The 13,155-nt window shown below is 49.9% G+C and overlaps 1 protein-coding gene across 1 annotated transcript; it reads right to left on the bottom strand.

The window, feature by feature from the left end:
* Positions 1-3,970: 3,970 nt before the first annotated feature.
* On the bottom strand, positions 3,971-12,648 carry peli2 (pellino E3 ubiquitin protein ligase family member 2). The gene is made up of 6 exons (XM_057059482.1): positions 12,341-12,648; positions 9,367-9,496; positions 7,597-7,698; positions 7,042-7,239; positions 6,698-6,886; positions 3,971-6,620 (listed from the first exon to the last, which is right to left on the bottom strand). The coding sequence occupies exons 1-6, from the start codon at positions 12,415-12,417 to the stop codon at positions 6,042-6,044; spliced, it is 1,275 nt and encodes a 424-aa protein (XP_056915462.1). The 5' UTR covers positions 12,418-12,648; the 3' UTR covers positions 3,971-6,041.
* Between the last annotated feature and the right edge of the window lie 507 nt (positions 12,649-13,155).

Genomic DNA, 13,155 nt, shown 5'->3' with positions numbered 1-13,155 from the left:
TCATTAGAGGGTCTGCTGGATTAAGCGCATCTTTCACCCTCTCCTCATCCCCCAGGAAATGCAAGGCCGTTTTTTTATTGACAGCCTGTCCAAACAGAGAATTACCCACGTGGTCGAGGGCCCCGGTTCCATATGGCACCAGGCTATTAGCAAACATCAGTTGTCTGTAATAGCGGTGGTATTTAATGTATTATCTTTACAGATGCAATGTGAGGTGCATTATTTGTGTGTGTGCCAGCGTGCGTGATTAGAGACTTCTAATGTTCCAGCTCTGGGGATTTACAGCATGAGATAAGAAAGGGCATTAATGGTGAATTGTGATGGTCCAACAGAGCAAAACTGTTGTTTAAAATGTGCATATGTTTCCTCTGCTGAATCCTATTTTGCGCTAACAATCTGCATGTTGTCTCATCAGAGATCTGCTGCTGTTTCACGCGCGGCGCAGCCACGCACCAGCGCCTCGCGACACCACCGGGGCAAAATTCAATCTGCCCGATTTGGTGTATTTCTTCACTCGCAGCATATCTGTTTTAATCTCACCTTAAGCATCCTTGAAATGAGGTGTAATCCAGTTAAGCCCCTTTTTTGAATCTGCTCCGCAGCCGCGTCTCTTCCATTCATGGGCCCCGTAAACACGCCCGTCGAGGGGTCCCAGGGGCCAAAATCCACACAGAAAACATGGACGGACAAACTGTCGGTTCTGCAGAAGGTGTCGTTCCTTATCACTCAAAGCAGAAGCAAAAGCCTCAGATTTTACTTCATCAAACACACACTCGCCACCATTTTCCTGTAAAATGTAACGAGGCCTCGAACCAGGAAGCAAGTCTTCAGAGACTGTCCCGCTCTGTGATCCTGTTCTCATTACCAGGAGCCGGAGACTCAGACACACGTAATAATGGGGGCGCGCCGCTGTTCCTTTGTAACATGTGGCTTCCTAAATGATCCTAAATAAGATAGATGGCGAGGATAAGGCCAAATCATAATCGCCATTCTGCACAATGGAACATAATAGTCCACAGAGAACAAGAGGGGGGGGGGCGACACGCAGGGCCCCCGTTCCCCGTCGCCTGGAGCAGCGCACCTAGTTGAGAGCAATTAAAATGAGAGGATTCAATTTTGACAAACACCAGGAAGCGGAGATAAATCTTGTATCTCATTTTCCAGCAGAGGACGCTCCCTCGTGTCGGCGCTATCGTGTTTGTTGTGGTATTTTTAGGAAACAGCTGGCTCCTGACACGGTCGGTAATCCCAGTCATTTTGGGATGGAGGGGGGGTTGGACTGGGAGTCGGAGATGGTCCCGGACTGTGGTGCTGGCGAGGAGAGGAGAAGGCTTTTTTGGGGGGAGGATGGAGGCGTCTCTGCATGGTTTCCATGTGGAAGAAATCCACTTACTTGAACTGATAAAGATTTAATTAACACCAGACTCTGCAATTACCCCATAATTAAAGTCATTTGTCCCCTTGTTTGGGTGAGTCGGCGAGACGCCACATGTGCGCTGGTGAGAGGAGATGAGAGGGAGAGGCCACGGAGAGGAAGCCTCCTCTGGGCGAGCTCAGAACGCCCTCCGCCAGCACCTCCGTCTTAATGATGGGCGGCATCAGCTCAGGCCTGTTTATTTGCCTTTTATTACACAATTCATTTGTTATTCATTGAGAAAGCAAGAAGCCGAGTGTGTTGGGTACAAAGTATCATCAAGAGCCGCGTGAAATAGTAAATAGAGCTGATATAATCGTAATCCTCTCCAAACTGCACTGCGTACAGCCCCGGTTGCGTAATGGTACCCCTGCATCGCTTGCTGGAAAACTACAGCAGACAAATTACTGACGCTTGTCTCCCAAATTTCGGATCGTTGCAGGACCGGATCAAGCCGGCGTGCAGTGTTTGAACTTGGGTGCAGGTGAAGACAGGGGCGTTCTGTCGGCAGCCATGTCTGCGAACAGGCGGAGGCAGCAGTGGAGTCCAGCAGAAGAAGAAGCCCAACATGGCCGCCAAAGGCAGGGAGGCGACCCACACTCCCGTGCACTTCTGGGCCTGTGCTCGCTCCGAGTGCGCTTGCACGAGAGTTGGGGGGAGGCAGCACTATCTTCAATTGACAGACGATGATGTGCGTATAATTTGCCTCAGTTGCATGCTGGGTAATTGAGGTAAATACCACAGAGTTGAACTTGCCAGCTGAGGGGTCCTGCTGTTGGTTTGGCTGCAGCCACCTGTTGCATTTCCATGTCTGGGGGGCACAAACACATGAGGTAAAGGTAGCTAACGTTTAAAACCTTCACCGAGAATTAAAGATGATTGTTTAACATCACATATCTGACCTATTTAGTAGGGAAATATTCCCATGTAGGCCTGAATCAGATGCTCTGTTCTCTAAATTACTATTTATTTAAATATTATAGCTTCTAAAGCAAATCCAGTTTCATTTATTGTCAATTCCGAGTCGAGGGGTTCGGCGTAAATGCCACAAAGTCACTATTAGATTTGAAATCAAAGCCGTGTTTCACCTGCGTCGACTGCACGGGTGAATAAGCAGCTTTAGTATTTCCAGGAAAGGCTGATTTATTTGCTGCTACAGAAAGGCTGGCCAATGCGCTAATGAAGGCCCCGTTGATTCAGAGAGAAAGTTTTGGACAGGCTACAATCAGAACGAAAAAGTTTTTTTCTTGAAAAGAAAAAAAGAAAGGCTCGTGAAGTGTTAGAAGTTAATTAGTTCTTAAAAAGGTGACGCTGGCACCAGCACCAGCATAGCCCGTGAACCTCACTCCTTCATCCAGAAAGCTGGTTTTTGGATGGGGGGGGGGGATATTGTATCATTCCACATTATTTGCATAACCCTGCTCTGCTTAAGGCAGGAGAGCCACCAGAGTGATCTCAAAATTAGCATGCTGTCACCTTCAGTGTCTCTTCTGTCATTCAGAAAAACAGGCGAGTGTGCCGACATGTGAACCCATCTCACATCTACTGCAGAAATGTTAATTAGGAAGCGAGGCGTCCCACTGCTCCATTCCTCCGCAGACGCCTAACTGACATGTTATATATTTAAATCCCTTTCATGTGCCCTTATTATAGAGGAGATGGAGTCACATGTGAGTGATGGAAAATGTCCTCGTCATCATCATCATCACAATATTTGCACAGAAGAATCAAAGTGGATTTGTTTACCATATTTAGATACGACGCCGGGATTTAACTATTAAGCAAATTTAAGAGCACGTTAATTAGGAGAATGTGTGTGGTGGGGGAGGGGGACAAAGGAATGTGTAATGCTGAACGTTAATCGATGGGGGTCCAACTTTGTGCATGGTCTGCGTTTCTCTTTGGTGGCAGAAATGAACATTTTCATGGATTTTCAGAGATGCGCCAGGCTGCTAATTTATTTAATTTCCATGCATATTTGCGATGCATAAACATGAAACCTTTTTCATAATAAACATCAAACTGCTATTTCCTCTGTGTTCGTAGCAATTAGATGCGGCACAATCAGTGGATCTATGGACGCAATTGTTTAGGAAACAGTGCCCTCTTGCGGTAGCAGCTCAGAACTACACGCAATGATGACTAGACGGTCAGGGTTGAATAGTAATCAGTCATTTTCTGTGATAAACATTGAGATTGGAATGATAAGACACGCCATTAAATATCACACAAAATAGAATTCAAGAAAAATGTGTCCCTTATCTAAGAAAATAGTTGAAAATTGTGTATAATGGAGCTGGAGCACTATAAGGAGCGAGATAGCGGAGAAGTGATGACACCGAGGAATGATGAAACCCGCATGTAAGCGTGATTAAACACTTCTATGTCGTCCTCAAGCAGCTCACACATGCAGAGTTCAAAGCAGCAAAAAGGGGAGCAACAACTCCTTATCAGCTGCGTGTACCTTTAAAAATGACGTCACTCTCTTATCTGCAAGAACAAAAACTTCTGACAAGCGTGAACGGAGGCCAAGAATCACACCAGCGACTCTGGAGGTATTTTTTAAAAAATAGTTTATTCATTACAAAGGAGGCATCGGGAGCATCAGTGCGTTCTATGGCTTGTGTGCAGTTGAGTTCCTGCTGGGAGACAAAAATCCTAGAACAAGCCCTGGGGTGAGCTGAGGGCCCCACCCATGTTTACTGAGGAGGAATGTTTGACGCAGCTACTCCACAGCTGCTACAGGAACACGGTGTTGAGCAGCAAACAGTGTTTCCAGCTGAAAGTGTTGGAAAGGAATGCTACTGCACATTCTGCAGCTTAGTACTCGACCCTGTTTGGAAGTTAAATAGGATCTTTTTTCTTTAAATACCAAAGAAATCCTGTGGTTGGAGTGAAGAATAATGCCATTGATGCCGTTAGGTATTAATAGTTGTTTGTCTTTGGAGGTGATCAACAACAAGAAGATCACAGCTTTTCTAACTTTAATGGGGCCTGGCCTCTAATTGTGTTCCTCCGACAAACTTTTACACCTACAACAGAAACACTACGCCTGATAACTTTATTTTCAGTGCTCAATATCAACGCTGGATAAATTAGTAGCATCGTTGATGCCGGAGTACACGTGGGCACAGTCTGGAGATCCTCGCAGAAGGAAGAAGAAGGGGAAAAAGCTCATTCGTCTCAGGTTCTTTAGTTCCGATTCATCTGCTGCATCGCTACAACACCGCTTGTGCACAATAGAGACGGAAATTTGGCACGGTGTGCGTTAATGTCTTTATTCCCGTCGAGCCTTTTGGCTTCGCGTGAAACTCGGGGCTGACAACATTCCAGCGCAGCGGCGGTTTGGGTCCAGGATTGTTTAGAGGAACCCTTTGGATCAGATCAGAGCGGTCTGTCACGTCTTGCATGTGGAGGGAGAACCACCCCTCCTTATATTTGGTATAATCTGTGGATGCTGCTGGTCTGACAGCGTACAAATCACTGGATCGCGCCCAGCGTGGGATAAAGCTAAAAACAGTGCAGACGGAACACGGTGCAATTGTGTCGGGCAGGGGCTCGTTTAGCTCACAAGCTAGCTGGGGAGAACGTGGAGTGTGGCAGAGGTGGGTAATGAGAAAAGCACCACAGATGATGGATTTCAGTGCCCTGGGAGGTCAGATTAGTTCCTGCCTGCTCTGTGGTGGTGGTTTAGGTTCAGGGCGAGATCAGAGTTCCAGGATCGGGAGTAAAATGATGCGGGGCATTTGAAACAAAGCCCTCGGGCACCCACGCAGTCCAACCCACACGCACACAATGATACACGCATGCACACTCTCAAAATGTTCTCAGGCATGTTACTTATGCAGGAGAAAAAAAATATATTAACATTTGCATTAGAAAACAGTACATGGGCCTCAGTGTAGCAAAATAGCTCTAGAATCTGTGTGGGTCGTCATTAGCATATGTATCAATCTGGAAACTCTCCCTTTTCCTTCAACAAAATACCTTTTTCTCATCTATGAAAAATATTCCCACAGTTTTGACGGGATTTGAGGCACTGGATCGTATATCGACACGAAAAATCTTCCACCCTCCTCCACAAAGTTTGTTCAGCAAATGGAAGCCAAATCCAGAGAGCCATTAAAAGGTCCAGCGCCCACACGGCAACACAGGAGAGCAGAACTGTGCGGAAGTTCCTCCCAAGTTTCCTCGCAGCCAACAGTCCAGCTGTCTGACTCTGAAAGAAATGTCACCAGTAAAACCATAAACCTCCCCGAGCTAAAAGTGGAGGCGCTTCCTTTCTTCTATAAACTTATTTCTGAAGCCCTTTGCTGCCGTTGCAGCTGAACCAGCCCAGAGGTGGAGGCCCCGTGTCAGGTGTGTGGCAGTGGAAGGACAGCTGAAGCAGTCTTTTATAGCGGAGGAGCCAGGCACCGGTGGTCGTGTGTGCTCGCCGTCTGTGGTCCCGTGGCGACCGTTGGAACAGCCACCCGGAGTCCTGAACAATCTGGAATGGCGCTCTGAAAACCAGAACTTTAAGAGACGTCTTCCCCCGGCTGGCGCGAAAGAAAGCACGTTAATTGCGAGTTTCACAGCGTGTTGGCGCTCCTGGTTAATCCCCTCTGCCGGGGCAGAACCCTCCGGCTCAGTCCACCGGGCCCTGGAAGATTAGCTTAGCGCAGCCCTGAGTGAGGCTGAGCTGGGTAGCGCAGAAGGGGCAGGCGGAGTGGAAGGCGTGGGTGCCGTGCGGCAGAGGTATCTCCGACCAGTACTTCACAGACTTCTCCGAACACACGTGTCCGCACGGCACGAAGGCGTGCGTGGGCGCCCCCGTGTCCACGTAGAAGGCGGCCTCGCAGCCCAGCCAGAGCGGCACGTAGGGCCCCACCATCCGGCACATGGGACACTCCCGCTGGGCGTTGGGCTCCTGCTCGGAGCGGTTGCCCCAGTTGTGATAGCCGTGCACGTGGCCGCAGGCCAGGTACACCCAGGGCTGCTTGTCCTGCAGCGAGGAGAGGGCGCGGCTGCGCTGCATGCTGGGGAAGGCCAGCGTGTTGAGGCCCACGGGGCACTGGGGTCGCGCCGCGTTGATCTCCTGCCTGAGGGCTTCCAGGTGCTTCTGGGTGGGGGTGTGGTAGAGGCCCTCGGTGGTGCGCCACAGCAGAGTGGCTCCGCAGAGATCCACCAGGGAGCCGTCCTGCAGGATGTTACTCTCGTTCTCCACCTGCGGGCAGAAGAGGATTACGGTCCACGAGAGAGGCGGAGCCAGGTGAACACGAGCGCGTGCCCGGGGCCACTGACCAGCTTTCCGGGGGTCTGTGCCGAGCGCGTCTCCCTCAGCGTGTAGACGTCCCCGCACACAGAGATCTCCCTCCAGACGCCAGGCTTCGACTCCTCCGTAAATCCGCCCCTGGGGTGCATCACCAGCACCCCGTTGGTTGTCAGTCCGTCCATGTGGCCGTCGGGGTTCTTCCACTTGGCAGCTTTTTCCTGAGAGCAGAACAAAAGCCAGATTTTTACCTCCTTTCTCTGGTGGAATCTGATGGATTTAAAAAAGGCGCGGCGTCGACAGCCAGCCTCTGGTTGAGACGGCGGCGTAAATGGAGGTGCCATGAATCAATCGCAGCGCTCTGAACAGCAATTACCCCGAGGAAGATGTTTTTGGAAGAATCGAACCCAGCTGCGTAGATGCGAGCGGTGTAGGGGGGGCCGCGCTCGCACACCACCCGACAGGCGAAGCGGGAGATGGTGCTCTGCGTAATGGGGGTCTCCTCTCCCTCCTGACCCCCCGCGACTGTGTCAGTCACCACGAAGTCTATGGGACTCTCAGTGGAGCGGCCGATCTGCAAAACAATGTGGCATTAATTAGTTTCCTCTCTGGTTTCTGCTGACCTTTTTCCAGCAGCCATTTCCCAGTTTGCGGCGCTAAAACCAAGAAGAATATTGTTTTATCAGCACATCTCTGAAACTCTAGTTCTTCTTTTGATGATAAATCACAGTCGGGGTGACACCTCGCTCGAAGCATCCCCGTCTCATCTCCCACTTTTCCCAGACCGTCCTCGAGATTTGCGTTTAAAGGATATCGCGATTTAGTTAATTAGCACCGTCCTCAGAGAGGTCGCAGCGCAGGACTCCTCGTCCATTTTAAAGCAGCAGGAAGTGGTCTGATGAAAGGACAGCGAGGCTGAAGGAGCTGTTACCTGGAACATGTCGGTGTCTTTGTCGTGGCTGTACTCCACCACCACCGTGTGGTTCCTGGACAGAGTGTAGGAGATGCTGTGTTGGCCTTTACAGTTCACAACCTGGAACACAAGGAACAGCTGGTTGGGGAGGGCGCTGCACGGAACGCCACGGGACATCTTGTGATGCGAGACACGTGATAGGGAGCGGCGTCAAATGCTGGCGAGGACTTAAGCGTTATTGTTGCTTCTGTGGCCATGTGACTGGGGCAGGGTTTTCGAATGTGCGCCGCCATTGAATCAGGAATATATCTGTAACGTGAGAGCGAGAAGCTGCGTGGCAGGAAATTCCAGCAAGAACCAAACTGTGAAGTGGCACTCTGGTGCCAGTGGCCATAAACTGGCCCCAGTTAACAGCTCTGTGTGGGGCAGAGCGCCTGTCCACACTTTACACCCTCCTCTAATCTCCCTATTCCATTTCCAAAACAACCCACACCCAGCCTCCCCACTTTGTCACGTGCGGGGGGGTACAGACGGGGGAAAAGAGAAAGTGGGTCAGAATCGGCGCGCTGCTGTCACCTCCGAGACAGACGGGGACAAATGTCATCATCGCGTGCAGCGGTTTCCCGTCCCGCCGCAAACAAATGGTGGCGCCACCTGTTTAGAGGTGCAGCAGAGGAGCATATATGCTTAAAATGTGGCAACGCCCGTTCTTTTGATTCCAGGAGGGGAGAAATACGGAGGGGGGGGGGGCAGGATTTAAACAGGAGGCTGGCGCTGGCACGGTGGGAGTTCCTCCTGTCTGTCAACGCCAGTGCGCGCCGACACGTGAGCGCTCCGTCTCTGAGCTGCAGGGTGTTCTCACTTCATTCACATGACACCGTTACACAGCCACGCTGGATTATGCAGGGAGGGGTGGGGGGGGTGGATATTATTAACACGGCAGGCCAAAGAAAGCTCTCCTAAATTTAACCTCACCACACAGATGGTCCCAAAGGAGCGGGCTGTCTTTGACCCGGCGCGGAGCTGCTGGGGGCGCCGGGGTCAGACAACTGCAGCCACTTCCTCCCCGGCTCGAGACCCTAATCCCAGGCTCTGTAGCACAGTGGCAGCAAGGAAGGATGAGGGGGGGGGGGGTGCACAGCAGCTCCCATCTCAGGAACAGCCCGTGCATATTTTATATTCTGCTCGGCTGATCTGAGCGCTGAAAACATGCAATGCACCAAAGGCTGCAGCTGGTTCTTTTCAACCCATTAATGTCCCTTTATGCCCAATTACTAATTGTTTCATCTTAAAAATATCCCAAACATGCACCGCGCTTTCAAAAAAAGTGGGCTGGCAAATGGAACCAGTGTAGAAACTGAAATTATGTTTCAAAGTTTCCTTCGCAAGTCACGATTGCAGCATTTTGCAACACAAGCCGGAGGTGTTGAGAAACGGGGACCTGCAGCTCAAACTGGGGGGGAAGTGAAGAAACACACGACTGAACAGAACGCCCGTTCTAGAGGGAAAGCCTTTCGGGGGGGGGGGGGGGGTCGCTTTCCACGAGGCCAAAGTAACCTAAAGCAGAGCCTGTTTCCACTGATCTTAACTCCAAACACGCGTGCAGAGAAGCGGAGGTGAGCAGCTTCCCTGGGAACTGAAGCAGGAATGCAGAAGGACGCGTTAGACTTGACAGAGCAGTTTCTCTCTCGTACTCCATTACTGACTTCTCTCAAGTTCAACTCCCCTGTTCCGGGAACTATTTACAACTTCATTTAAGTCAATATCAAAGGTTGATGTGTGCGGTACCTTGCTGGCCTGCGGCGTGTTGATGATGTGCACAGTGCTCGGCTTAACGCCGTTGGCTTTGGTCCTCCTGTACAGCGCAAATCTGCTTTTCCGTCTACCCCGATCTCCATTGGGCAGGGAGCCATTGTACCTGTTACAGAGGGGGGGGGAGGGGGGAAGGACGGGACAGGAAATCCCCGGTTAATTTCTGGTTGGTTGGAAAACATGACACGGCTATTCTTGTAGCTAACAGGATTTAGACTCAACTCTTCACTTCAAGCAAACGTCAACGACAAACGTTAAAAATACGCTTAACCCTGCGTGACATCACAGGAAGTCTGGCGCTTGCAACAGTCTCCCGTTGGACACCGGGCTTACGAAAGGAGACGTGCGCGCCCTCTTAGTCCTACCCACTATATGGAACCCACGGCTGGGACACACACCCGTCCAGGACACACACCTTCTGTCACACGCAGTGTACACAAAAGTAATTCCACACCATGGAGGTGTCACTACTCACCGGCTCAGGTTCCACCACCCTACACCACCCTACCGTACACAATCCGACAAGCCCCCCCGCTGTTGCTACATTAGCTACAAGGGTCTCTTTCTGCCTCTCGCTACCTCTTTCCAAAGCTGGTCCACCTGTCTTCAGACTCCATGCGGTTGTCCAAGAATGGAAACACATGGTCTCGGTCAGAGGATCGGCCCCCCACGGAGAAGAGATGGCTAACACTCAACACAGCTACAGCTCAGACACCAGGAAGGAGACGAACTCATATCTAGGTAAAACTGGCGTTATCATTCCAAGATTGTAAAAACCCGCCTCTTAAAGAGCTGCTTCGGGCTCAATCTAAATATCGTGTCATCTGGGAACCAGACGGGCGTTTAAAGTGGCGTCCAACTGACTGCAGCCACTTTCTGTTTGGCCTGTGCCCAGCAGGCAGTGGATTTATTTTCAAATGCCCAGGAAGCATGGATTAGGACACGCTAGCAGATCACCTATCTATCCTCTAGGGTCCCACTAAGGAGCTCTCAGCACCTCCTGCCTTTGACGCCATCAGGAAAAGCAAGTGTTTACCTCGGAGGGGGAAATACGGCGGGCTGTTGGCACGTTATCAGCAGAGGTTAGAGTGCATGAGATGCAGCTGTCAGTGGCAGAACTTATCCAATTCTTCTTTTCTGTGATGACTTGTCGTCAGAAACAGGACTTATGTGTGACTGATACACCTTTTAGGGAGCAGCTCTTTGGAGGGAAGTGTTCTAAGTGAAATAAATAGGCCCAGTCTCCCAGCCACAATGGACAGAGGGGGCTGAGAAGAAGCAAAGTCTGGGCCCTGATCAATCCATCCTTTCATTTCTAAGACACCCCCTGAACTCCCCCCCCCCCTCCCCCTGACTAACACCACACCAGTCAGCCCAGGCAGAGATGGAAGGCACTCATCCAAGTAATAAAAGCTACCACGGTCATGGCAACAGAGCGCTGGGGGAACTGCTGCAGCTCAAACAAGCTTTGTTCCGTGCCGTCAGCTATCTCGCCTCCCATCAGTTTTATCAATGGGATGTGATGTCACAGTCGCGGCTACGCCACCCGTCACATCTGATTTCAAATATGAGCGTTCGCGTCAGGGAAGAGGACAAAAGCATCGGCTTCAAACGTGCCACATGCTCACCCCGGGGTAATAAGCAGTCAGCATTTTCCCTGCCTTATAATAAAGCGTGTGGCTGCGGGGGGGGGGGGTGGAGGGCAAAACTCCACTCTGTCATTCGCTGCGAGGACACTCATTTAAAGTGCTGCAAACAAAAAGCCACCCTACGTGCACAAATCTGAGTTGCAGATTTTAGTTCCCGGCTTCGCTGACTGCTGACGCGGCAGTTTTGCCCGGCCAGAATGTATAAATACCGACAATATTGTTGAGAAAGATAACAGCGGCGATGTTTCATTTGGAAAAAGGTCGCGACACGATCGGAGATAAGCTGTATAAACTGTATGAAACAAAAGCGGTGACCGCTGACTCAGATCCATCCGCTTTCCTCTCTGAATGAGTGATATTTAGACTATAAAAAGGCCCCCTGTGTCAACAATCGAGCCAGTTTGTACTCAGGGTTCAATTGTACACTTTCTGTATTAAGCAGTGCAATAAATGGGCCCAGTGTCTCAGCTACAATGGACAAAGGAAACTGAGAAGAGTCTTACATCAGCAGTTCACAGCTGGGTACTGTCTGAAGTTTTGCAATAATACTTACTTTAAGTACTTTCCCTGATTAACCTTGAGAGGAAACTTTTGGGTATAGAAATTTCTGTAACAACAATCATGGTAAAACCTTTAAAAGAGCACGTTGGCTGAGAATGCATCCTGCAATTCCTGTAAATTCTTCAGCAAAGTGTTTTGCATCTAAAAGTGGACAATGGGACATCAGCTTCTTTCGGAAGCTTCTATTTCGGTGGTGGAGCAACATCTAAAGCCCCATCAATGAGCAGACTTGTGGAGTCACAGCACCAGCCGTGATCTGAGGGATGGTTTCTAATCTTCTGCACGGTCTGGTGTTGTAATTGTGGATTGTTGCGGGCTGAAATACAGACAGCACTGAAAATAGGAAGGAGCCGTTGGACTGGGGGAGGGGACCATCGACACTTCCGAATTCCTCGCACCCAGTGGATCCAACTTTAAGGTAAGAGGGAGCGCCCCGATCACCCTTGCCGAGCGTGGGATCCATCTTTCCTCTGCCCCTTTCACAGACAACCAGCAGTGGCCTCTTCTCCCCCCCATTCACAGCATGACCTAAATGTAACATTAAGGGTGGCGCTCGTGTCCGATTAAGGGAGCAACCGATGATTAACTGGTTCCGGTTGCTAGTTGAAAAGTTCATATCGCGGTTTTAAGCCGTCGTTCCGACGCTGGCGAGTCCCCTGTGGCGAAACTCGGAAGAGATTACCGACGTAAGCCTTCCGCTCAAGTAAAGGAAAATAAAGGTGTACCAAAGCTGAACTTACCCCAACACGACCAGCTCCCCGTATTTCACCGGGTCTTTGGACGGGGCACAGTGTTCCTCTTGGCTCGAAGAAAACATGAGGCTTCTGGGTTCGCTGTATCGTTACAACAGCAACTCAATTTCCTCCGGGTACTCCGTTTAATAAAGGTGTAGAAACAACTCAGGCTCTCATTTTAAACTCACTCGTCTAGCGGCATACCCCTGCGCGCCTTTTGCAGACTCGGTAACCTGTAAATAAAGTGAACGCTTAACTTCTTTGCTGTAACATAGCACTAAGTTGGCGGCTGAATCCGCTCTGAAGCAGATACAAAAACAGCGAGGAGCAGGGCCGGAATGTACCATTCCTCTGTTTCCTTTGGGGGTGCGGAGGTAAACATTTTTAAATTTTAAAAAAATGGAAAAGAATATTCCTTCATATATATACAAATCAGATTTTATTTTACAGAAGGTAACATATGATGATTGCTTGGGTGTGGCGTAAATTCAGAGATTATTGTTCGTGCGGGAAAGGGATGCCATTTTCCCCACCTCGTGCTGTCAGTGGATCGCTCCTTGTGTTATGTAAACAAAGAGTACAATCTGGGAATTCTTAAAGGGATCATACTTTGGTTCATGTGTGTTAAGTTTCTAGTTCACACACGTAACAAGATAAAGTTATGTGCACTCGTTTGGGTTCCAGTAGTTTTAACCTCTAAACCGTGTGCAATGATGTTTGCACTTCAATATATGGGAGTGATTAGACTACAAAGTAACCAAGAATCTGTGGTTCTCAGTTTCTTTATATTGTTATATTTCCATCATTCCACTAACACCCAA

This window comes from Takifugu flavidus, chromosome 16 (assembly GCF_003711565.1).
Source record: "Takifugu flavidus isolate HTHZ2018 chromosome 16, ASM371156v2, whole genome shotgun sequence".
Classification (NCBI taxonomy): Eukaryota; Metazoa; Chordata; class Actinopteri; order Tetraodontiformes; family Tetraodontidae; genus Takifugu; species Takifugu flavidus.
Note: the sequence above shows the minus strand (reverse complement) of the source record. Positions and strands in the feature narration are given on the sequence as shown.